General features: G+C 38.8%; 1 protein-coding gene across 3 annotated transcripts in view; it reads right to left on the reverse strand.

Moving 5' to 3' along the window:
• The window catches only part of LOC111571153 (neural cell adhesion molecule L1.1-like), a 47,339-nt gene that overhangs the window by 11,828 nt on the left and 9,615 nt on the right, over positions 1 to 25,896 (reverse strand). For all 3 annotated transcript variants that reach the window (XM_055012829.1, XM_055012828.1, XM_055012830.1), the window contains exons 5-24: positions 25,666 to 25,836; positions 25,086 to 25,200; positions 23,941 to 24,125; positions 23,677 to 23,808; positions 22,000 to 22,143; positions 21,775 to 21,886; positions 20,524 to 20,684; positions 18,894 to 19,053; positions 17,038 to 17,165; positions 16,843 to 16,944; positions 16,435 to 16,641; positions 15,989 to 16,059; positions 14,726 to 14,951; positions 9,382 to 9,488; positions 8,582 to 8,867; positions 6,060 to 6,182; positions 4,445 to 4,621; positions 4,208 to 4,321; positions 2,554 to 2,703; positions 1,263 to 1,394 (exon numbers count right to left, since the gene is read on the reverse strand). In XM_055012829.1, coding sequence (XP_054868804.1) covers positions 1,263 to 1,394; positions 2,554 to 2,703; positions 4,208 to 4,321; positions 4,445 to 4,621; positions 6,060 to 6,182; positions 8,582 to 8,867; positions 9,382 to 9,488; positions 14,726 to 14,951; positions 15,989 to 16,059; positions 16,435 to 16,641; positions 16,843 to 16,944; positions 17,038 to 17,165; positions 18,894 to 19,053; positions 20,524 to 20,684; positions 21,775 to 21,886; positions 22,000 to 22,143; positions 23,677 to 23,808; positions 23,941 to 24,125; positions 25,086 to 25,200; positions 25,666 to 25,836 — 3,003 coding nt within the window. The remainder of the gene's footprint in view (positions 1 to 1,262; positions 1,395 to 2,553; positions 2,704 to 4,207; positions 4,322 to 4,444; positions 4,622 to 6,059; positions 6,183 to 8,581; positions 8,868 to 9,381; positions 9,489 to 14,725; positions 14,952 to 15,988; positions 16,060 to 16,434; positions 16,642 to 16,842; positions 16,945 to 17,037; positions 17,166 to 18,893; positions 19,054 to 20,523; positions 20,685 to 21,774; positions 21,887 to 21,999; positions 22,144 to 23,676; positions 23,809 to 23,940; positions 24,126 to 25,085; positions 25,201 to 25,665; positions 25,837 to 25,896) is intronic.

Here is a 25,896-nt window from a genome sequence, read left to right on the forward strand (position 1 = left end):
GGTTTGTCAAAATTACTGGAAAAACAGAGGGATTTGAAAAAACGCTTATAAATGCTTATATTCCACCTGGAAGTGACTGGACTCTTTACAGACTTAATGGTAAACTCACAGGGAGTGGTAATCTGTGGAGGACATCTTAATATCAGACTAAATCCTAAATTGGATGTATCTAGTTCTTCCAATCAAGAAAATGCACAAATCAAAAGAGTAAATTCATTGTTGAAAGATCTAGGTATTATTGATGTTTGGAGAGAATTACACCCTAAAAGCAGAGACTATACACACTATTCGCATTCGCACAGTGTCTGTTCAAGAATAGATTATTTCTTTGTTTTCAACAATGATCGTTTCAGTGTAAAAGATTGTAGAATTAAAACAATCGACCTCTCAGACCACAGCCCCATTTCACTGTCAATCACTCTAGAAAAGAAGGTTAGAAAAGTGCTGTGGAAGTTAAACTCCAATATACTGAATGATTCAAAATTACGACTAAAACTAAAGGAGGACATCAAAAACTTCCTTGAACTGAACGACACAGGTGAAGTATCCCAGATAATGCTATGGGACACTTTGAAAGCTGTGATGAGAGAGAAAATAATTTCTACGACTTCACACTTAAAAAAATTAAGGGGGCAAAAATTAGCAGATCTCCAAGGAAAACTGAAACAATTACAACAAACGGACAGCAATAAAGGTAATTCAAAACTAAAAGAGGAAATTTAAAAAATTAAAAATGAAATTGATGAAAAAGCGATGGCTGTAAGCTCCCAGTTCTGGTTTGGTTTTTTTTGACTGTCTTGTTTTGTTATGCAAAAAAGAGAGGACTATGATAAAGTTGACTGAAAATCTTCTGTAATGTTGTTAACCTCTCTAATAAAAACCATAAATTTAAAAAAAAAATTGATTAAAATATGCCAAAAATTTGATTAAAATACCAAATATGAGATTCAAAATGCAAAAATTGGTTTAAAAATGTTAAAAAAGAAAAAAATGAGATGAGAATGCCAAAAATGAAATAAAGAATTCCAAAAATTAGATAAAAATGCCAAAGGCAAGGTTAAAAATTCCAAAAATTTGATTAAAAAAATGACAAAAAATGAAATAAAAAAATTCAAAAATGAGATTAAAATGAAAAAAGTGATTAAAAATGCTAAAAATTACATCAAAAATGCCAATAATGAGCAAAAAAAAATGCAAAAAGCTCACCTGAGCGTGGATTTACCTGCGTATTTGTATTACAGCTCACCTGAGCATTGACTTACCTGCGTATTTGCCTCCTTTGCTGCGTTTGATGAGGCAGAGGATCAGCAGAATCAGAACCAGCAGGACGATGGCGCTGATGAGTCCGATCAACCAGCCCTGAGCAGCGAAACCTCCGGCCATCTCCGACGGCACTGAAGCAGACAAACATCAGAAACTCTCATTTATGCTGAATTTAGATGTTAGCGGCTGTTCACATTAATATAAACGTAGGATTTATCAGTCGGTGCCTCAAAAATGACTCAAAAGTACAATAAAATGACAAAAAAAATGTCCAACATGACTTAAAATGTGTCCAAAATTTAAAAAAAAAAAAAAAAAAATTGTTCAGAATTACTTAGAATTTGCAAAAATGACAAAATAAAGTTGGAAATAATTTAAAATGTGTGTGAAATGACTCAAAATTTGTTAAATTTAACTTGTTAAATTGTTAAAAAAAATTGCCCATAACAGCAAAAATATAATAATAATTTTAAAATATTGACATGAGACACAAAACAAGAAAAATGAGACACAAAATATAAAAAATGAGACACACAATGACATGAAACAAAACAAGAGACATGAAATGGCAAAAATGAGACAGAAAATGAACAAATCAAAGAAATGAAACTTTTTAAAATTTAGTTATTTTTGACATTTCTGAGTTTGAACTCCTTCTTCACGGTTGTTCTGTTTCCATAGACTTCAGACTGCAGTGAAAAATGAGTTTACAGAGGAGAAAAATCAAACTACAGTCAGTTTAAATCAAACTACAATCAGTTTAAATCAAGCTACAGTGAGTTTAAATCAAACTACAATCAGTTTAAATCAAACTACAGTGAGTTTAAATCAAACTACAGTCAGTTTAAATCAAACTAAAGTCAGTTTAAATCAAACTACAGTGAGTAAAAACACCCACAAACTGCTTGAAGTTCAGACATTAATCATTACAGTTAATGGACAGGCTTTTCTTTTTGCAACAAGATTAATATAAAATTAAATTAAATTAAAATTGAATTAATTCAACTAAAAATTGAATGAATTAATTTAAATTATTTTTTTGGACATCAAAAGTATCACTGAGGTAATGAATTAAGTGTATAAAATTATCAGAATATTGTAGTTTTTATGAGTTTTAACTGGATTTCTTTGGATTTCTGACAGTTTTTTTCAATAGTTGTGATTTTGCTGATTTTTATTTAAATTTTTATCCGTCAGTTTAAAAACCAGAGAGATGAACGGACAGTAAAGATGATAATTAACATCTAAATGTGGACTGGGCTCCGCTGACGGAGGGTTTAGAACCAGAACCTGGTCCGATGGTCCACTCCACGCCCTCCCACTGGGTGTCGTTGCCGTGGCGGATCAGCAGGTGGTACTGACTTCCTGGTTGGAGGCCCGTCAGCGAATAGAAACCCTGCGTGGAGTTGACCAGCTCAGACGTCTCAAACCGGTCGGGGCCTGGAGGGAAACAAAAGGATCAGTGGAGTTCTGCTGGTGGTTGTGGTGGTTGTGGTGGTTGTGGTAGTTCTGGTTGTGGTGGTTGTGGTGGTTGTGGTTGTGGTGGTTGTGGTTGTGGTGGTTGTGGTTGTGGTTGTGGTGGTTGTGGTTGTGGTGGTTCTAGTTGTGGTGGTTGTGGTTATGGTGGTTGTGGTTGTGGTGGTTCTGGTTGTGGTGGTTGTGGTGGTTCTTGTTGTGGTTGTGGTGGTTCTGGTTGTGGTTGTGGTGGTTCTTGTTGTGGTTGTGGTGGTTCTGGTTGTGGTTGTGGTTGTGGTTGTGGTTGTGGTGGTTGTGGTTGTGGTTGTGGTTGTGGTGGTTGTGGTGGTTCTGGTTGTGGTGGTTGTGGTTGTGGTGGTTGTGGTTGTGGTGGTTCTGGTTGTGGTGGTTGTGGTTGTGGTGGTTGTGGTTGTTATGGTTGTGGTGGTTGTGGTTGTAGTGGTGGTGGTGGTGGTGGTTCTGGTTGTTGTGGTTGTGATTGTGATGGTTGTGGTGGTTCTGGTTGTGGTGGTTGTGGTTGTGGTGGTTCTGGTTGTGGTGGTTGTGGTTGTGGTGGTTGTGGTGGTTGTGGTGGTTGTGGTGGTTCTGGTTGTGGTGGTTGTGGTTGTGGTGGTTGTGGTGGTTGTGGTGGTTGTGGTTGTGGTGGTTGTGGTTGTGGTGGTTGTGGTTGTGGTGGTTGTGGTTGTGGTGGTTCTAGTTGTGGTGGTTGTGGTTGTGGTGGTTGTGGTTGTGGTGGTTCTAGTTGTGGTGGTTGTGGTTATGGTGGTTGTGGTTGTGGTGGTTCTGGTTGTGGTGGTTGTGGTGGTTCTTGTTGTGGTTGTGGTGGTTCTGGTTGTGGTTGTGGTGGTTGTGGTTGTGGTTGTGGTGGTTGTGGTTGTGGTTGTGGTTGTGGTGGTTGTGGTGGTTGTGGTTGTGGTTGTGGTGGTTGTGGTTGTGGTTGTGGTTGTGGTGGTTGTGGTTGTGGTGGTTGTGGTGGTTCTGGTTGTGGTGGTTGTGGTTGTGGTGGTTGTGGTTGTTATGGTTGTGGTGGTTGTGGTTGTAGTGGTGGTGGTGGTGGTTCTGGTTGTGGTGGTTGTGATTGTGATGGTTGTGGTGGTTCTGGTTGTGGTGGTTGTGGTTGTGGTGGTTCTGGTTGTGGTGGTTGTGGTTGTGGTGGTTGTGGTGGTTGTGGTGGTTGTGGTTGTGGTGGTTGTGGTTGTTATGGTTGTGGTGGTTGTGGTTGTAGTGGTTGTGGTTGTGGCGGTTGTGATTGTTATGGTTGTGGTGGTTGTGGTTGTAGTGGTGGTTGTGGTGGTTGTGGTTGTTCTGGTTGTAGTTGTTATGGTTGTGGTGGTTGTGGTTGTAGTGGTGGTTGTGGTTGTTCTGGTTGTGGTTATGGTGGTTGTGGTTGTGGTGGTTCTGGTTGTGGTTGTGGTGGTTCTTTTTGTGGTTGTGGTGGTTGCGGTTGTGATTCTGATTCTGGTCTTACCGGGTTTCCTCTTGTAGTGGAAGTGGAAGCCATGGTTCCGGTCTCGCTCTCCAGGAACCCAGCTGAGGTTGAAGGATGTGTTGCAGGAAACCACGGTGACATTGGTCGGAGGAACTGCAGGAAGATGGCATTTCAAAATAAGAGACTTGTAAGTACAAGTAAACGTTAAAAAATTTAACAAAAAGACAAATGAAAGGAAACTTCATTCTGTTGTGGAGTTGAACGGTACAGTCTCACCTCCGTCCAGCAGGGTGGCGCCCCTCGTGGTGATGGGAGGTCCCACTCCGGACTTGGTTTCAGCGATCACCTTCAGGATGTAGTAGCTGCTGGAGTCCAGGTTCTCCAGCAGGATTTGGTTCACGTTGGGATCGCTGATGGTCTCCGTCGTCAGATCACTGTCCCTGCTCTGGACCTCTGCAGGGGAAACAGGTAACTCAGTACAAGTACTCAAGTACTTTTAATCTGAAGTTCCTCCTCAGAACCATCTGGTTCTTCATCTGAAGGAACTTTATTTAAGTTCTACCTTCATACTGCAAATATTTCCAGAGTTCCAGGTCCTTGAAGTCCATAGAGGAGAACGTCTCCTGGAGAAAGTTCTAGAGTAGACCTACCGACAACTATCCAGTTGTCTGTAGGTCTCCTCTAGAACTTTCTCCAGGGGATGCTCTCCTTTCTTGCTTCCATCGTTAAGTTTAGTCTCACTTAGAACATTCCAGGTCTTTGAAGTCCATAGAGGTGGGTCCAGATTTATCAGTTTTGAGCCTCAGAACTTCATCAGTCCAGCAGATAAACATCTTAGTTTAGAGATTCAGTGAGACGAACACAAAGCAGCACCTCCAGATGAAAATTCAAGTGTTTGAGTGAAGTTCAGTTTGTGAAGAATGGCTTGAAACCTGTTCAAAATGAGAGAAACTTGACCAAAATGACTCTAAAGTAATCTAAAATGACTTAAAAATTGATTGAAATGACTCAATTTGTCCAGAATGACTGAAATTTGGCCCAAATGACTCAAAGTGTTCTGAAATGACTCATGGTTTGTCAAAAAAAATTTTTTTTTTAAATTGTCCAAAATGAGTCTAAATTTGTTAAAAATTACTTTCAATTTATCTGAAATTCTCGAAAAATGTCAAGTTACTGTTTCTGGGTCCAGATTTATCACTTTTTAATGGACTTTTCCCATCATTTCTGAGCCTAAGAACTTGGGGTCCATTCCACCTCTATGGACTTCAAGGACCTGGAATGTTCTAAGTGAGACTAAACTTAAAGACTTGAAGCAGGAAAGGAGAACATCCCCTGGAGAAAGTTCTAGAGTAGACCTACTGACAACTGTAGAAAGTTTTAGAGTAGACCTACCGACAACTGGAGAAAGTTCTAGAGTAGACCTACCGACAACTGTAGAAAGTTCTAGAGTAGACCTACAGACAACTGTAGAAAGTTCTAGAGTAGACCTACCGACAACTGTAGAAAGTTCTAGAGCAGACCTACCGACAACTGTAGAAAGTTCTAGAGTAGACCTACTGACAACTGGAGAAAGTTCTAGAGTAGACCTACTGACAACTGGAGAAAGTTCTAGAGTAGACCTACTGACAACTGTAGAAAGTTCTAGAGTAGACCTACCGACAACTGTCCAGTTGTCGGTAGGTCTACTCTAGAACTTTCTCCAGGGGACGTTCTCCTCTATGGACTTCAAGGACCTGGAACTCTGGAAATATTCCCAGTATGAAGGTAGAACTCTGATCATTAATAAAGTTACTGCAGATGAAGAACCAAGGGGAGGTTCTGGTTGAAATCTTCTTTCTCATGGCTGAACTCTACATTTTTCTCTGACTATCAGTTTAAATGTTGTTTTTACCCTTCTGGTACTGAACCATGTATCCCAGCAGGATGCCGTTGGTTTCCAGAGGAGGAGTCCAGTAGAGGATCAGAGACTTTTCTGTTGGACTGTCGAAGGTCAACGATGCAGGAGGACCAGGAGCTGCAGACGGAGTTAGAAGACAGGTAGATAATACAGGATATAGAGGTTTCAGAGAATGTTTATCTGAGATATTTATAGAATAAGGCTGAAAACCCCACAGAACTATATAAAACACAACTTTATACAACTATGACACATACTAAGACTGATTTTGGTGCTACAAGATATACATGAAACCATGATTCCATATGAACAAGTTATTTAAAAAAAAATTTATGTTATGTTTGTTCTTTTTTATATTTATATACTTGTAGTAGTTGTATTTTATTATTATATAAAAAAGATGTATTCCTTATAAATAAATAAAAATGGAATCAACTTTCATAATATTTTTCTGAATTGTGTTCCAAGGTTTTACCACCACTGGAAAAATTGATTAATTTGTTTCCTGTCTGCCCTGTGAAAACACTGCCTGCAGTTCAGCCGAAAATCAAGAATTTTAGTCCCATGACTGTTGGTCACAGCTGGATCAATCATGACAAAAATGACACAAAATGTCAAATTTAAAAAGCTGAAAATGACACACAAATCATCACAAATGAGACACACAATGACACGAAACAAAAAACGAGACATAAAATGGCAAAAACAAGATTAAAAAAAGGACAAAAACAAGACAAAAAAATGACAAAACAAGATAAAAATGCCTAAAATGAGATTTTAAAAAATGACAAAAATAAGACATAAAATGTCACAAATGAGACGCACAGTGACAAGACAAAAAACAAGACAGAAAATGGCAAAAATGAGATAAAAAATTAAATTAAAATATGAATGTTTGTGGGCTGCACAGTGGAGTAGTGGTCAGCATTGTCGCCTTGCAGCTAGAAGATCCCCGGTTTGTGTCCCGGCCTTCCTGGGATCTTTCTGCGTGGAGTTTCCATGTTCTCCTGTACATGTGTGGGTTTTCTCCAGGTTCTCCAGGTTCTCCAGTTTCCTCCCACAGTCCAGAAAACATGCTGAGGTTAATTGATGATTCTAATTTGCCCGTAGGTGTGAATGTTCTTCTGTGTATGTAGCCCTGTGATAGACTGTTACCTGTCCAGGTAAACCTGTGATAGACTGTTACCTGTCCAGGTGAACCTGTGATAGACTGTTACCTGTCCAGGTGAACCTGTGATAGACTGTTACCTGTCCAGGTGAACCTGTGATAGACTGTTACCTGTCCAGGTGAACCTGTGATAGACTGTTACTGTCCAGGTGAACCTGTGATAGACTGTTACTGTCCAGGTGAACCTGTGATAGACTGTTACTGTCCAGGTGAACCTGTGATAGACTGTTACCTGTCCAGGTGAACCTGTGATAGACTGTTACCTGTCCAGGTGAACCTGTGATAGACTGTTACCTGTCCAGGTGAACCTGTGATAGACTGTTACTGTCCAGGTGAACCTGTGATAGACTGTTACTGTCCAGGTGAACCTGTGATAGACTGTTACCTGTCCAGGTGAACCTGTGATAGACTGTTACCTGTCCAGGTGAACCTGTGATAGACTGTTACCTGTCCAGGTGAACCTGTGATAGACTGTTACTGTCCAGGTGAACCTGTGATAGACTGTTACCTGTCCAGGTGAACCTGTGATAGACTGTTACCTGTCCAGGTGAACCTGTGATAGACTGTTACTGTCCAGGTGAACCTGTGATAGACTGTTACTGTCCAGGTGAACCTGTGATAGACTGTTACTGTCCAGGTGAACCTGTGATAGACTGTTACTGTCCAGGTGAACCTGTGATAGACTGTTACCTGTCCAGGTGAACCTGTGATAGACTGTTACCTGTCCAGGTGAACCTGTGATAGACTGTTACTGTCCAGGTGAACCTGTGATAGACTGTTACTGTCCAGGTGAACCTGTGATAGACTGTTACTGTCCAGGTGAACCTGTGATAGACTGTTACTGTCCAGGTGAACCTGTGATAGACTGTTACCTGTCCAGGTGAACCTGTGATAGACTGTTACCTGTCCAGGTGAACCTGTGATAGACTGTTACTGTCCAGGTGAACCTGTGATAGACTGTTACCTGTCCAGGTGTCTCCTGCCTTCTCCCTCAGTCAGCTGGGATAGACTCCACCCCATGATCCTAATGAGGACTGAGTGGTGTGTAGATGATGGATGAATTTTTGTCCCATGACTGTTGGTCACAGCTGGATCAATCATGGCTTCACAGTTGCAGAAAGCAGAGCAGATTTTTTTTTTTTTTTGACAGAATGTAAATGGTTTGTTTTTGGGTAATTTTTAAAGGAGACCTGTGGAAGCCGAACCTTCTGTAACACATTATCAGGAGCTGCTGATTCTTTCTGTGTCATTTTGGTGATTTACTTCAAAAATATCATGTTTGTAGTGAGATAAATCCCCATTAAACCACAGCTATAGCTAAAGTTCAGCTGTAACCATGGTTACCCACCTCCCTCAGGTGTGTTGAACAGGTGAGGCATTGACGGTGGACTCTCTCCTTTCCTGTTGAAGGCTGTAACCAACAGCTGGTACTGAGAGAACAGCTTCAGCTCCGTCACCTCCACAGAGGTCCTGGAGCCCCAGACCACCTCCACCCGGACCAGGTCCTGGTCCTGATCCCGGTCCTGGTCCTGGTCCCGGCCTCGGTCCGGTCGGTTCTCCTGGTTCTCCAGGTGATGTTTCCCCAGAGACCGGCGATGGCGTCGGTCCTGAGAACCCAACCTCCGGATGTAGATCTGCAGAAAGAGTCAGTCAGTGAGGTTTGAATATTTATCCCAGACAGAAAAACAATGAGATGGACGGCAGAGATCCATCAGGACGACTGAAGAACGTTCTAGAACACCAGAAACATGTTCTAAATGACTCAAAACATTTGAAAATGAAAAGATGCTGAGAGGAAAAAACAGATTTATTCTTTTTGTTGTTTTGTTTTCTGGACAATAATCAAATGCTGTGATGCTCAGATGGAGAATCATCAATAAAAATCATCAGTAGTAATTACTGATCAATTATCTTTAAGTTCATCAGTGGGTGAAATGTTTTAAAGTGGCCACATGGAGGCGCTGTCTGTTTAAACACAACAGGATCAGAGTTGGCGCCTGTCTCTGAGAGCAGGGACTTAATAATAATAATCTTAATAATAATAATAATAATAATAATAATAATAATAATAATAATAATAATAATAATAATAATAATAATAATAATAATAATAATAATAATAATAATAATAATAATAATATTGTGTACCTTGTATCCCAGCAGTCGTCCTCTCACCCTCTGGGCTTCGTTCCATTTCACCAGGACTGTTCTGTTCTTCACTAATGTAGAAACTCCACCTGGAGATTCTTCTGGTGCTGAAACACAAAAAAAGTAGACGTTCAACACTTGAAAACGTACATTTACTGACCTCTGAAGTAAACAAAATTAGATTTGTTGGACGTGTAGATATTGTGGTTCCCATTAGAATGACTAGTTTGATGTTTTACAGGTTTAAAACTGTATTTGTGGTGTTTACTACAACATGTTTATATGCATTTTTCCCACACTGTCCAGAATACTTTACTTACTATCAGGTATGTCATTTTCTCAGCCTTTAAAAGATTTTATCTGATGTTCTGATCAGTTTACACCAGCCACAAAAAAAAAAACAAAACAAAAATGAGCCATAAATAACAAAAATCAGACATCTGCACCTTGTTTTGTGTCATTTTATATATTGTTTTTGACATTTTGACTCATGTTTTTTGTTATGCGTCATTGTGTCTCATTTCTGTACTTTTGTATCTTTTTTCAGCTTTTTGCGTCTCGTTTTTGTCATTTTGTATCATTTTTTTGTTTTGTGTAATTGTGTGCCCCATGTTTGTCATTTTGTGTTTCATTTTTGTCGTTCTATGTCCCATTTGTCATTTCGTTCTGTCTCCTCATCCTGTAGATGTTTTTCTATCTCCATGTCTCCAGATGTTTCCTCTCTGCTCTGCTCATCATCAGTAGAAAGATGTTTCACCATGCTGGATGGATCTCCAACAACCTGCTCCTCTGTTCACTGCTGTGAATAAAAATAAATGTGAAACTTATCATCGGGACATCAGTAAACTAACGGTAAACTGTTTTTTATGAGTGTCCAGATGCTGAAACTGTCTCTAAGCTTCTTAATGTTAGAATCTGCAGATTGAACCTGTCAGACCCAGAAATCCTTTAACGTTTCCCACAAACTGAGCTCCACATTCCAGCAGCTGAACTAAACACAGAAGATTCCTGACTCCTGACCTGGAGACATTTTCCAGAACATAGAGAGGAATTATCTGAGAGCACAGAACAGCAGAAAGTCTGTTCTCCATCACAACCGCTACATTTCACTGCAAAAAGAGACATTCAGGGTCAGTATTTCTGCACAACAGGCCTCAAAGTGGAGAGAAATCAGCTGTTTTATACCCAAATCCCTCGTAAAAAACACGATTTTATGGCCTCAATTACAGAAACATCTTCTGCTGACGTGGTTTAAACACGAAGCACGAATATTTACTGACATCTTCAGATTTTAACTCTAGTGAATGAGTCTTCTGGTGGTAAAATACAGAAACAACTTTGGTGTTTATAAAACAGTTTAACTGAAAAAATGGAGTCGTCAAAGTTTCAGCTTTCCGACGGTCCCTGAATGCGTCGTGTATAATGCGTTTTTTAATTGGAAAACTTAAAGAAATGTGATCTTCTTGCTGATATTTCATCTAAATCCCTTCAAGCTTCAGAATGTGATCCGATCCGTCACCATGAAGGAAAACAGACGTTCTGCTGTTCAGATAATTACTCTTTTATGTTGGGAAAAACCACCAGATTCTTTAAAAAAAAAAAAAAAAAATTCTCTTCAGTTTTTGCAGCTTTCTGACAGTCCTTGGATGAATCATGAGAGCTGAACAGTTCTGTCTGGAAAATGAGTCAAAGCTGAGCTTAAAATCCTGATTTTACATCAAAATATCACCTTAAAATATTTAAAAATTCACCAGAAATAAATCACTTTGCACCAACTAGATTCTGTAAAGAACTACAACTCAGAAAGTTTCCAGGTTGAACTGCAGGCAATGTTTCCTCAGAGAGACTGAGAGGAAAAACAAAGTAAATGCAGCAGAAACAGTGAACAGAGGAGCAGGTTGTTGGAGATCCATCCAGCATGGTGAAACATCTTTCTACTGATGATGAACAGAGTAGAGAGGAAACGTCTGGAAACATGGAGACAGAAAAACATCTACAGGATGAGATAAAACAACCACAAAGACAAGAAAAGACACAAAAGGGACACAAAACAAAAAAATTGAGACATAAAATAACCAAAACAAATGCAAAATGAGAAACGAGACCAAAAAATGAGAGAAAAGAGACAATAATATACCTAAAATTTCGCTAAAATGATTTTAAAATTGTCTAAAATGATAAAAATGTGTCCAAAATTACTCAAAAACTTGTTTACAATGGCTCAGACTTTGTTCAAACGATTTAATCTTTGTCCAAGATGATAAAAACGTCAATTAAACAAATGCATCATGGCTCAGAAACAGTGAACAGAGGAGCAGGTTGTTGGAGATCCATCCAGCATGGAGAAACATCTTTCTACTGCTGATGAGTAGAGAGGAAACATCTGGAGACATGGAGATAGAAAAACATCTACACAACGAGGAGATCATTTTTTGTACAGATTTGGAATTTTTCAGTTTTCAAAGAAATTCAAATTTTGTGTTTTCTTTCTGGTTTTTGGCATTCAAATGATATCAATCTATTCAGAAGACATTTCTGAGTTCTCTCTCTTTCTTCATGGTTGTTCTGACAAAATGAGATACAAAACAAGAAAAACGAGACACAAAATGTAAAAAATAAGAAACAAAAAAGAAAAACTAGACACAAAGTGAAAAAAATGTGACACCAACACAAAAGAAAATAAGATAAAATAGAAAAAACAAGACATGAATGGCAAAAACGAGACAGAAAACAACAAAAATGAGACACATGACAAAAGTGAAATATAAAATGGTAAAAGCTAGACACAAAATGACAAAAATGAAATACAAAATGATAAAAATTAGATTTAAAATGGTAAAAACGAGACACAAACAGCAAAAATGAGACACACAATGACACAAAGCAAAAAAAAGTTGCAAAAAATTAATAACTTAACACACAATGACAAAAATGAGACTCAAAATGACAAAATAAGGTACAAAAAGACAAAAATGTGACACAGTAACACAAAACAAAAGAGATGAAATATAAAATGACAAAAATGAGGTTAAAAAAAAAGACCAAGAAAGACATAAAATGACAAAATGACATAAAATGACAAAAATTACATAAAATGCCAACAATTTTTTAAAAATGACAAAAATCTGATAAAGAATATGTAAAAAATTACATAAAAGGTCCAAAATGAGACAAAAAAATTACGAAAATTGACAAAAATGAGACAAAAAATGATAGAACATGAAAAATTAGATAAAAATGTGTAAAAATGACAAAAATTTGATTAAAAATGACAAAAAATGACAAAAATTAGATGAAAAATTAGTAAAAAATGACATAAACTGACAAAAATGAGACAAAAATGACATAAAATGAGAAGAAGAATAAAGGTGATATATTTAGTAGAATAAAGGTGATATATTTAGGAGAATAAAGGTGATATTTAGTAGAATAAATGTGATATATTTAGTAGAATAAAGGTGATATATTTAGGAGAATAAAGGTGATATTTAGTAGAATAAATGTGATATATTTAGTAGAATAAAGGTGATATATTTAGGAGAATAAAGGTGATATTTAGTAGAATAAATGTGATATACACACATATGAACAAAATAGTTGGTACCCCTCGGTTAATGAAAGAAAAACCCACAATAGTCACAGAAATCATTTGAATCTGACAAAAGTAATAATAAATAAAGATTCTATGAAAATTAACTCATGAAATCACACATTGCTTTTGAACAGAATTATTTTAAAAAATAAACTCATGAAACAGGCCTGGACAAAAATGATGGTTCCCTTAACTTAATATTTTGTTGCACAACCTTTTGAGGCAATCACTGCAATCAAACCATTTGTGTAACTGTCAGTGAGACTTCTGCACCTCTCAGCAGGTATTCTGGTCCACTCCTCATCAGCAGACTGCTCCAGTTGTCTCAGGTTTGAAGGTTCCTTCTCCAGACTCCATGTTTCAGCTCCTTCCACAGATGTTCAATAGGATTTAGATCAGGGCTCATAGAGGCCACTTCAGAATAGTCCAATGTTTTCCTCTTAGCCATTCTTGGATGTTTCTAGCTGTGTGTTTTGGCTCATTATCCTGTTGCAAGACCCATGACCTGCGACTGAGACCAAGCTTTCTGACACTGGGCAGCACATTTCTCTCTACAATACCTTGATAGTCATGAGATTTCATTGTACCTGCACAGATTCCAGACACCCTGTACCAGATGCAGCAAAGCAGTCCCAGAACATAACAGAACCTCCTCCATGTTCCACAGTAGGGACAGTGTTCTTTTCTTCATATGCTTCATTTCTGCATCTGTGAACATAGAGCTGATGTGCCAGAAAGTTCCAGTTTTGTCTCATCTGTCCATAGGACATTCTCCCAGAAGCTTTGTGGCTTGTCAACATGCAGTTTGGTAAATTCCAGTCTGGTTTTTTTATGATTTGTTTTCAACAATGGTGTCCTCCTTGGTCGTCTCACATGAAGTCCACTTTGGATCAAACAATGATGGATGGTGTGATCTGACACTGATGTACCTTGACCTTGGAGTTCACCTTTAATGTCTTTAGAGGTTGTTCTGGGCTCTTTTGTTTCCATTCCTATTATCCATCTCTTCCATTTGTCATCAGTTTTCCTCCTGAGGCCACATCCAGGGAGGTTGGCTACAGTCTCATGGATCTTACATTTCTGAATAATATGTGCAACTGTAGTCACAGGAACATCAAGCTGCTTGGAGATGGTCTTCTAGCCTTTACCTTTAACATGCTGGTCTATAATTGTCTTTCTAATCTCCTGAGACAACTCTCTCCTTGGCTTCCTCTGGTCCATGTTTAGTGTGGTACACACCATGTCACCAAACAGCACAGTGACTACTGTAACCCTATAAATAGGCCGACTGACTGATTACAAGTTTGTAGACACCTGTGATGCTAATTAGAGGACACACCTTGATTGAACATGTCTCTATGGTCACATTATTTTCAGTCTTTTCTAGGGGTTCCATCATTTTTGTCCAGGCCTGTTTCATGAGTTTATTTTTTAAATAATTCTGTTGAACCATGGTTCAAAAGCAATGCCTGATTTTCATTGGTTAATTTTCATAGAATTTTTATTTATTATTACTTTTGTCAGATTCAAATTATTTCTGTGACCATTGAAGGTTTTTCTTTCATTAACCGAGGGGTACCAACTATTTTGTTCACGTGTGTATATAGTAGAAAAAAGGTGATAAATTTAATAGAATAAAGGTGATATATTTAGTTGAATAAAGTTGATATATTTAGTAGAAAAAAGGTGATATATTTAGGAGGATGAAGGTGATGTTATGTCTAGCTGCCATGGTGCGTTCAGGTGACCTACTGTCCTCTCCGGAGTGTCCGATCTGGGCCTCCGGTGCCGGTCCTATTCCGAGGGCGTTGACGGCCTGGACCTTGATCTCGAAGGGTGTGAAGGTTCCTGCATTGTTGACCAGGAAGGGCGGAGACTTGATAAGGCCGGTGTTCCAGTGCAGGTCTCTGCTGTCGGCCTTCCGCCAAAAGACCTTGTACTGGAAGTCCTGACCATTGTGGAGATGCTTGGACATCTCCTGCAGCCGCAAAAGAAATGAATCACAAAGAGGACGTTCAAACTAAATTATAAGCAAAACAAGCCTGTGTGGTTTTAATAAGAATGTTATAACATTAGAGTCACGTGGAGGATTATTTATTAGTTTGAACAAGAAATAATTAAAACTTTTCCTGAAATATGTAAAACTGTAAAAGGACTTTTGTGGGAAGAAGCTCCAGAATGATTTTCAGAACTCCAGCCTCGCTAATGTTAGATTTCTGATAACTGATGTTCACTATCAGCTAATACAGCAGCATAAAAGCTAACCAGCAGGAAAAAGTGTATTACTATCAGTCTAAATGGCTAAATAGCTAACTTAATGTGAAACTAATAGAAATATCCTATAATAGCTTGCTGTAGCACAAACTAACTAGATGGTTTTATGTTAAGCTAATAACAATATTCTATAATAGCTTGCTGTAGCACAAGCTACCTAGATGGTTTTATTTTAAGCTAATAATATTCTATATTAGTTTGCTGTAGCACAAGCTAACTAGCTGACTCATTTTTGGGGGGATTTGCAGGTCTGTTTTGTTTTTTGGCGTCTCTATTTAGTTCCTCCAGGGCCCTCAATAATGAACTAATTATCAATATCCAAACTAATAAAAAAGAAAAATCAACCATAATTTATATGTGGTTTTCTAACAATGAAGTTAAAGTCTGAGAGGCATCAACATTTAGGAACATAGTGAATCTGAAGAATCTGCAGAAGTTACAGGTTTGTATGGATCGTTCAGGTAAGCATACTTCCTGTTTAAACTTTACACGTGCACATATATATATATATATATATATATATATATATATATATATATATATATATATATATATATATATATATACATATGTGTGTGTGTGTGTATGTATACACACACACACACACACACACATATAACACATATATACATATATATATGTGTGTGTGTGTGTGTGAGGGGGTGTGTGTATCTATGTATGTATCTTAAAAGAGAACAGACTGATTTTTAGAATAGTTCCTTTTAATATTGAAAAACTCACCGCCCAGGTGATGACCAGCGTTCCAGGTTCTGAGGAGTCACTGGTGACGTTTACTGGGTTACTGGAAGGAACTGAAGGAGGAAAGACAGGAAACAGTTTAAAGAGACAGGAAACAGTTTAAAGAGACAGGAAACAGTTTAAAGAGACAGGAAACAGTTTAAAGGGTCAGGAAACAGTTTAAAGGGACAGGAAACAGTTCAAAGGGACAGGAAACAGTTTAAAGGGACAGGAAACAGTTTAAAGGGACAGGAAACAGTTTAAAGAGACAGGAAGCAGTTTCTGGGTTAGTCTGAGCCAGTCTATTCTGACGTGTAGGATGATCTGCTGCTTCTCACTGTTGCGTTCTAAGGACTATTTTCCCAGAATGCTTAGCGCTTGGTTACCAGCAGGGGGCGTGTTGTGGCGTTCTAAGGACTATTTTCCCAGAATGCTTAGCGCTTGGTTACCAGCAGGGGGCGTGCTGTGGCGCGCCGACGGTTGGCTCGGTGAGCTCCTTCCCAGCTCGTTGATGGCGATCACCCTGAAGCTGTAGGTGCAGAATGGGTGGAGCTTCAGCTGGCGGTGGTGGACGTCTCCTGGAACCTCTTCCCAGAACTCCCACCTCCACCGGACCTCCTCCTGGTGCTGCTCCTCCCGGGCCTCCACCAGGAAACCTGGGGCACAAGAAGCAGTAGTTTAGTCACACTTTCTGGACTTTTTGTTCATGTTTTAATACATTTTTGAATTGGATCCTTTTCTTTGGAGATTTCTGGCTACAGAAATGTTTCTGTGCATCAGGAGAAAGAACTTTGTGTGTCTGTTGTTGTGAGGTTGTTGTGTGCCTGTGACGGGGCTGTTGTGAGGTTGTTGTGTACCTGTGATGGGGCTGTTGTGCGACTCCCCTGGAGTCCAGCTCAGAGTCAGACTGTCATCACTCGTGTCGGACAGAATCAGATGATGAGGAGGATCTGGAGGAGCTGAGGGACAACACAACTACGTTAACACACACTACACACACACACACACACACACACACACACACACACACACACACACAGACAGCTACATACCAACCACCGTGATGGATCCTCCAGCGTTCACATGGTCTAGGCTAGTGATGACCTCACAGCTGTAGGCAGCGGTGTCGTGTGATTGGACGTTGGTCAGCTTCAATGTTCGGTTCCCAAAGATTGTGTATCTAGAAAAACACACACAGACACACACAGTCATCAGGTTATATTAATCCAGATCAATAAATTACTAAGATCCAGAGACACAGCTGCCCTCAGAACAGCACGACTCAACCTGAATAAAGCAGTCTGATTGGCCAAGAGGACCCACAGACAGAAAGACACCAGGACTCTGTGGCAGGGAATCAAATCTGTTACTGACTACAAAACAGCAGAGGACATTTGTTTTTACAAGGACAAAAGTCTTGTACTGTCTTTAAATGATTCCACCAATCACAGATTAGAGCCTCACCTGTGACAAATGCTGTCATTAACTCATTCCCAGGTGTGTATAAGAAGAACCCCAGAACACCAGACCTTCATGGGAAGTGCAACCTGACCTCTGAACCAAAGATTCAACCACAGATCATCAAGACCCTGAAGATCAAGTCAGCTCCTAAGGCAGCAGACATCTTTAATGTTTCCAAACGTCAAGTGGAGAGGATAAGAAAAAGATTTGAAGAAACTAGTGACGTTCATGACAGCCCAGGTCAGGTAGACCCCGTAAGAAAACCTTTAGAGAAGACCGTATGTTGCTTCGATGGTCCAGGTCCAACTGGTCACCAGAAACCCCCGTATCTACAAGAACACGCGATGGTCTCCATGGTCGAATTAGTGCTCAGAAACCAGCATTGAACAGAAGACAACAAAAAAAATGGTGTTGGGATTAGGGTTGAGGTTGGAGTTGGGGTTAGGGTTAGGACTGGTGTTGGGGTTGATGTTGAGGTTGGGGTTGGAACTAGAGTTGGAATTGGAGTTGGGGTTGACGTCTGGGTTAGGATTGGAGTTGAGGTTGGAGTTGGGGTTGATGTTGGGGTTGGGGTTGATGTTGGGGTTGAGATTAGGATTGATGTTGAGGTTGGGATTAAGGTTGGGATTGGAGTTGGGGTTGATGTTGGGGTTGAAGTTGGGGTTGATTACTCAGCAGTGCCTCTGACTGGAAGGCCCTGAACAGAGTGGTGAGGTCTGCTGAGAGGATCATCGGGGTCTCGCTGCCACCTGTAAGGGACTTGGTAGAACAACGCTGCCTGTCAAGAGTGTTGAGGATCACCAGGGACTTCACTCAACCTGACCGTGGATAGTTTCCCTCCTACCCTCAGGCAGGAAGTACCGCAGCCTGAGATGTAAAACTGTTAAGTTCAGAAACAGTTTCTTTGCCGCCGTCATCTTTTAAACAGACGACTGTAAATATCAACATGGACACTCTCTACGGGCTTCACATGTGCAACAACCTCTTATTTATTCTCTGTTTTTACTTATTTATTCTCACTCCCTGCGCGACCACACCAGTAAGGGTTAGGGTTAGGTCACACAGTTTAATCATTTCTGACATTTATTCAGATTTTCTTACATATTAATGCTTTCCTGACACATTCTGACTTTTTTTTGGACATTTAAATATTTTTTTGAAATCGTATTAATATTTTCAGATATTTTTGTACTAATATTTTCTGACATGTCATGAGGATGAGCAAACACTGTGAAACATTTTGGTTTTCATTAAAACATTTAGATCTCAGTGATCAGGACATTAAGACAACATAAAAATGGAACTCTTTGATTTGAACCAATCAGCTTTTTGTGTTCTCTGAGTTAAACCAATCAGATTCAAGCTCTGCACAGAACATTTTTAGTGTCGCTGATAAAAGTTGATTAGATAGAGTTTAGTGTTTGATTTTCATTGTTTTTGACTGTACTTGTCGTCGGGGGAGGATTCCTGTAGCTTTTGTCCGTTCTTCTTCCAGACCACCTGAACGTCGTGGAGTCGAGGATCTTTGTAGAAGCTACAGTCGAGCAGAGCATCGCTTCCTCTGAGCAGCTGAAGATCCTGAGGTCCGGAGTGGATGACGGTCCGATCTGAGCGGGAAAACGTTTATTAACGGGATTCAGAACAAACGACACTAACATAGGGACATTTAAAATTAAAGACCGAATAAACTGGTTTTTATTATTTTAGACATTATCTAATATTTTAGTTTAATTTTCTGAAATTTTAATATTTGTTTGACTACTTAGTAATAGTCTTCATTCAGATTTTTGAGCACATTAAATTTGATATTCTAATCATTTTATTTATTGATGTAATTAGATTTTTTTAGGTATTTTCCATACATTTGATTAAGATCTTCTGACATTTTATTACATTACTATATCAGTATTTGCTTAAATATTTAATATTTTTGACAGTGTATTGTTAAGTTTGGACAAAATCCAGACATTCTCTTATTATTTTCATACATATTAATATTTTTGGAAATTCATTCAGGTTTCAAACAGATTTATATTTTTTTCAAACATATTATTCCCCCTTTCTGACAATTAAATAAAAATCTGATATTTTATGAATATTTTTGGACATGTTCACATTTTTCTGATATTTTACCATTTTTGGGACATTTTATTTGTATTTTTTGGACATCGTTATATTCTATTTATATTTTCTTAAATATTCATATTTTTGTTATCATATTCTGACATTTAAAAAATGCTTTAATATTTTTTGGACATTTTATTCAGATTTCTGATTGTTTTTTGAAATATTTTTCTGACACTACGTTGATATATTTCATATTTTATTACAAATAAAATAAATACATTATAATATTTGTCTACTACTTAAGCATATTTTATAAATATTTTATTCAGAATATTGAACACATTCATATTTTCAGATTGTTATTATTTTTTGATGTTTTTATAATTTTCTGAAATTTCCTAATATTTTTGGACTTATTCTGACATTTGATGAAAAAAAAATACAATTTATTTAGATTTTCAATCATATTGTTAATACTTTGGATATTATTATATTAATATTTTCTAATATATTGACATTTTTTGATGATTTAACAAATATTTTGACAAATCCCTAATTTGTTTGGAAATTTTTGGACATTTTATTCAGATCTTCCAACACGTTAATATTTTTCAAATATATAATTTATATTGTCATACATTACATTTTCATTAATACTTTTTCTGGCATTGTATTCATATTTTTTCAGATTTTATTATAATATTTTCTTACATGTTTATATTTTTAAAATTTTAATATTAATTTGTACATATTAGATTTAATATTTTTTCCACATATTATACAGAGATTTGTTTTAGATTTTATTCAGATCTTTTAATATTTTGTGATTTTTTAATATTGACTGTTTAATAATAATTTATGGGCATTTTATTCTAAATTATTTACATAGAATTTATATTTCCTTATATTTATTTCTTTTAGATGTTTAGTTCATACAGAATAATTGAGGATAATAAATAAAGACTAGTTGCTGACTGTAGACTTTTATTTTGTAAGGGATAATAACTGACTGTAGACTTCCAGGTTGGCGGTGATGGAGCTGTTTGAGTTCTTGATGGAGCAGCTGTAAACTCCTCCGTCTTCATGGCTCACGTTGGAAACCTCGATGGTTCCGTTGGTCAGAAGAGAAACTCGAGGATCCGACAGCAGAGGAACCAGATCTTCTCCCTCCCTGAGGAAACATCAATAAACAATAATAAGTCGATCGATCGGAGACAGAAGACGATCAATAATGAACGAAACCTGAAAACTTTACAGTTTCTGTCTGAGAAAAACACTTTCAGGAACGTAAAGTTCAAATAATCTGGAGCTGCTCAGTGAAAATAAAACATTAAGATCAGTTTTAATGCGAATGAATGAAGAAATAATCCTAAAAACAGTAACAGTAAATAGTAGTCTGCTGCTGTTTAACGCATTTTAAAACAGATTTCAACATGTTTATTCTTTCTTTTCTCCATAAAAACATAGAAACTCTGTTAGTTTGCAGAATTAAGGTTCTGCTTCTGTTCAGGTTCTTTCTCAGGTTTTATTGTGGTTCTATTGAGGTTCTATTTAGGTTCTTTTCAGGTTCTTTTTTAGGTTCTGTTGTTGTTCTGTTCAGTGTCTTTGTTCCTGCAGCCACCAGAGGGCGACGCTGCTTCACTTTAAACCAGGAAGTAACTTTAAGTCCCTTTAACTAAAGCAAACAACAGTTTAATAGAAAGTTTTGATGTTCCAACTTTTTATCTTTCTTTTCTTCGTTTATTTCTCTTGTTCTTTCATTCTTCCACTTCCTTTTTCTATCATCCATGATCTTCGTTTCTTCTTTTTTATTTTCTTTCTTGGACTCTTCCTTTTCATGTCTTTCTTCTCTTTTCTGTCTTGCCTTTCTTTCTGTCTTTCTTGTTTCCTAACTTATTTATTAATTTCTTACTTTTTGAAATTAAGTGATTTTGATGAAATACGACATTTTGAAGGTTGGATCTATTTATATGGACCTGAACGTCACATGTGATACATTCAAGGACCAACAGAAAGTTAAAAATGTAATATCTTCTAATTTTTACAGTTTCTGGTTGAAAAATGTTGTAGTTTTAGTGATATTTCAGAGATAACTAGTCTTTCTTACAGGATCCAGAGGTTAAACATCAAACACAGTTCAGATAAAAGTCTAAAAACATCTGGATAAAAGTCTAAAAACATCTGGATAAAACTATACAAACATCTGGATAAAAGTATAAAAACATCTGGATAAAAGTCTAAAAACATCTGGATTTTCCTACCAGGTGACGTGAGGCCTCGGGGAGCCGAAGGACTCACAGTGAAGCTGGACGTGTCCTCCTTCCATCACTCTGTAGACGACACCGTCAGAGGACAGGATCTGAGGAGGGAGTTCTGAGAGACACACGGACACCATCAATATCTGATCAATAACCCATCAATAACCCATCAGTAACCCATAAATCGATCAGGGATCAATCAATCTATCAGACGGTCAGCGAACGCACCGACGACAAACAGGAAGGAGTTGATCAGAATCGATCCATGACGGTTGGACGCTTCACACTGATAGACGGCGTTATCGGAAAACTCCACGTCTCTGAGGACCAGCGCTCCGGACGGAAAACTGAGCCGAGGGTCCGAGGACACATCTGGAAGGACAGAAAGACAGTTAGAGGACACATCTGGATGGAAAGACTGACAGTTAGAGGACACATCTGGAAAGACAGACAGTTAGAGGACACATCTGGATGGAAAGACAGACAGTTAGAGGACACATCTGGATGGAAAGACAGACAGTTAGAGGACACATCTGGATGGAAAGACAGACAGTTAGAGGACACATCTGGATGGAAAGACAGACAGTTAGAGGACATCTGGATGAACAAAAGACAGACAATTAGAGGACACTTCTGGAAAGACAGACAGTTAGAGGACACATCTGGAAAAACAGAAAGACAGAGGACACATCTGGACAGACAGACAGGGGACACATCTGGAAAAACAGAAAGACAGAGGACACATCTGGAAAGTTAGACAGTTAGAGGACACATCTGGAAAGACAGAAAGACAGTTAGAGGACACATCTGGACGGAAACACTGACAGAGGACACATCTGGAAAGACAGACAGTTAGAGGACACATCTGGATGGACAAAAAACAGACAGTTAGAGGACACATCTGGAAAGACAGACAGTTAGAGGACACATCTGGAAAGACAGAAAGACAGTTAGAGGACGCATCTGGACGGAAAGACAGACAGTTAGAGGACACATCTGGATGGAAAGACTGATAGAGGACACATCTGGAAAGACAGACAGTTAGAGGACATCTGGATGAACAAAAGACAGACAATTAGAGAACACATCTGGATGAACAAAAGACAGACAATTAGAGGACAAATCTGGAAAGACAGACAGTTAGAGGACACATCTGGACAGACAGACAGTTAGGGACACATCTGGAAAACCAGAAAGACAGAGGACACATCTGGAAAGACAGACAGTTAGAGGACACATCTTGAAAGACAGAAAGACAGTTAGAGGACACATCTGGACGGAAAGACAGACAGTTAGAGGACACATCTTGAAAGACAGAAAGACAGTTAGAGGACACATCTGGACAGACAGACAGTTAGAGGACACACCTGGATGGACAGGAAATGAAGCAAAGTTCTTCCCTGAACTCATAAGGAACAGAAGAAGAAGGAGGAGGAGGAAGTTGTGGTCTCCATGGAGACAGATGGACAGAACCATCAGACTAAATGATTTATTCATCACTTCCTGTTTGTTGAACCTGTCCAGCTGCTGGGTTCTACCTGAGAACAGATCTGCCGACCTGTGATTGGTTCTACCTGCCGACCTGTGATTGGTTCTACCTGCTGACTGCTGACCTGTGATTGGTTCTACCTGCTGACTGCTGACCTGTGATTGGTTCTACCTGCTGACCTGTGATTGGTTCCACCTGCTGACCTGTGATTGGTTCCACCTGCTGATCTGTGATTGGTTCTACCTACCGACCTGTGATTGGTTCCACCTGCTGACTGCTGACCTGTGATTGGTTCTACCTACTGACCTGTGATTAGTTTTACCTGCTGACTGCTGACCTGTGATTGGCTCTACCTGCTGACCTGTGATTGGTTCTACCTGCAGACTGCTGACCTGTGATTGGTTCCACCTGCTGACCTGTGATTGGCTTCCCGTTGATGCTCCAGGTGATGTCAGGTTTGGGGATGCCTTCAGCCAGACAGTCCAGACGGACGGTTTCTCCAGGAGCATAACGGAGGTTCTGAGGTTCCTTCACCCAGTAGGGAGCAGCTGGACGGAGAACAAAGAACCACACAAAACATCTGTTTAAATATTTACTGTTTCTGTTCCAGATGTTAGCTTCCTTCAGATTATTCTCTGTCTTCTATCTGGTCTGGTCCTTCAGTGTCTACATCTCCTCACCCTCCACGGACACGCTGAACGAGTGGACCACCGATCCGTGGATGTTGGACGCTCGACACTCGTATTCTCCATCGTCCTGCTGCTGGACGCTGCTGAAGTACAGCCACCGGCCAAAGTTCTCCACCTGAGCACTGGTGTCCTCCAGAGATTCATCCTTCTTCATCCACTCCACCTTAGGGGTCGGTCTGAGGAGGGGGAGGAGGAGGAGGAGGAGAAGAAGGAGGAAGAGGAGGAGAAGAAGGAGGAGAAGAAGGAGGAGGAAGAGGAGGACAAAGAGGAGGGGAAGAAGGAGAAGAAGAAGAAGAAGAAGAAGAAGAAGGAGAAGAAGGAGGTGAGGAGTCGTCTGACGGACCGATGGAGGAAATCAGAGCCTATTGAAGCAGATTAAATCATTAATGATGTCATATCCTGTTTCATCGTTAATGGATTTCGTTTATCGCCATGGAGACAGATTGTTTGAGGATACAGAGAGGATTAAACATCTGATCTGACTTTTAATGGAAGATTTCTCATTATCTACTGATTTATTTCAGATTTTTTACACGAAAATATGAATAAAACAGACTAAATTTACACACACATTTAATTTATATAATATCATCAGTATTATGTGTTTAATAATGATGATTTTAAAGATAAATCTAAAGTTTTAAAGGTGAATGAAGATTTTAAGACTAAACTTCTGTCAAATATACAAGTTTTCTTTCCATGTTTTTTTTAATTGACAGAAATATCAATAAAACCGCAAAAACAAACAGTAAATTTAGACGTCTGTATATAAATTAATATTAAAAACATGAATTTAACATATTTTACTTTTAATATCCTTTTGATTTAATGTCGGAAACTGTTAATATGAACTTTAATAGTCTAAAATTACATACAAAATATTGTTTGACAGATTTGTTTGGTAAATTAAAGATTTCTAAGAAGCTTTCATCACAAAAATGTTGAATTAATGTGTTTTAATCAGTGTTTAATATCAATAGTCGTCTGTTTACTGCTTTTTTGTGTTGGTTTTTAGTTCATTTATTCTGCAGGTTGAGTGCATCCACTGATTTTACTGCTAATAAAGCTGAGAATCTGTTCATTTTTATGAATAATTCACCATTAACAACCCAAACAGACAGTGTGTGGATCCTTACAGGCCTCTAGGGATGCATTCCAGCGTCAAACTGTTTCCTCTGAGCGCTAAAACTGAACTTCGAGGTCCAGAAGGAAGGAAGAAATGAGGTTTCCTGGCCTGAGGGACGGCGTTACCTGAAGACAGGTGAGATAAACACAATAAACCAATCAGTGAAGTGAATCAATACGACAAGATTTAACCTTTAAAAACCAGAAAACAGGGAGAAAAACCAACCAATGTTTATTGTGTGTTCTTACTGGACAAGACGGTTAGTTTAACGGCCGTCTCCGGTAGGATGGTTCTGGCTGCTGTGTACTGAGCGTTACAGATGTTTATTGTGTGTTTATTGTGTGTTTATTGTGTGTTCTTACTGGACAAGACGGTTAGTTTAACGGCCGTCTCCGGTAGGATGGTTCTGGCTGCTGTGTACTGAGCGTTACAGATGTTTATTGAGTGTTTATTGTGTGTTTATTGTGTGTTCTTACTGGACAAGACGTTTAGTTTAACGGCCGTCTCCGGTAGGATGGTTCTGGCTGCTGTGTACTGAGCGTTACAGATGTTTATTGTGTGTTTACTGTGTGTTTATTGTGTGTTCTTACTGGACAAGACGTTTAGTTTAACGGCCGTCTCCGGTAGGATGGTTCTGGCTGCTGTGTACTGAGCGTTACAGATGTAGTCGTCTCTGCTGTCCGTCGTCAGCAGGTTGGAAAAATACAAGTTTCCGTTGAGGCCGACAGTCACCCGATCGCTCTGCTTGATGTGGACCATCCCTGGAGAGAAACAAGTGCTCATTTCAACTATCAACGACATAAAACAACCAGTTAGAGTCT

Source organism: Amphiprion ocellaris, chromosome 8 (assembly GCF_022539595.1).
Source record: "Amphiprion ocellaris isolate individual 3 ecotype Okinawa chromosome 8, ASM2253959v1, whole genome shotgun sequence".
Taxonomy (NCBI): Eukaryota; Metazoa; Chordata; class Actinopteri; family Pomacentridae; genus Amphiprion; species Amphiprion ocellaris.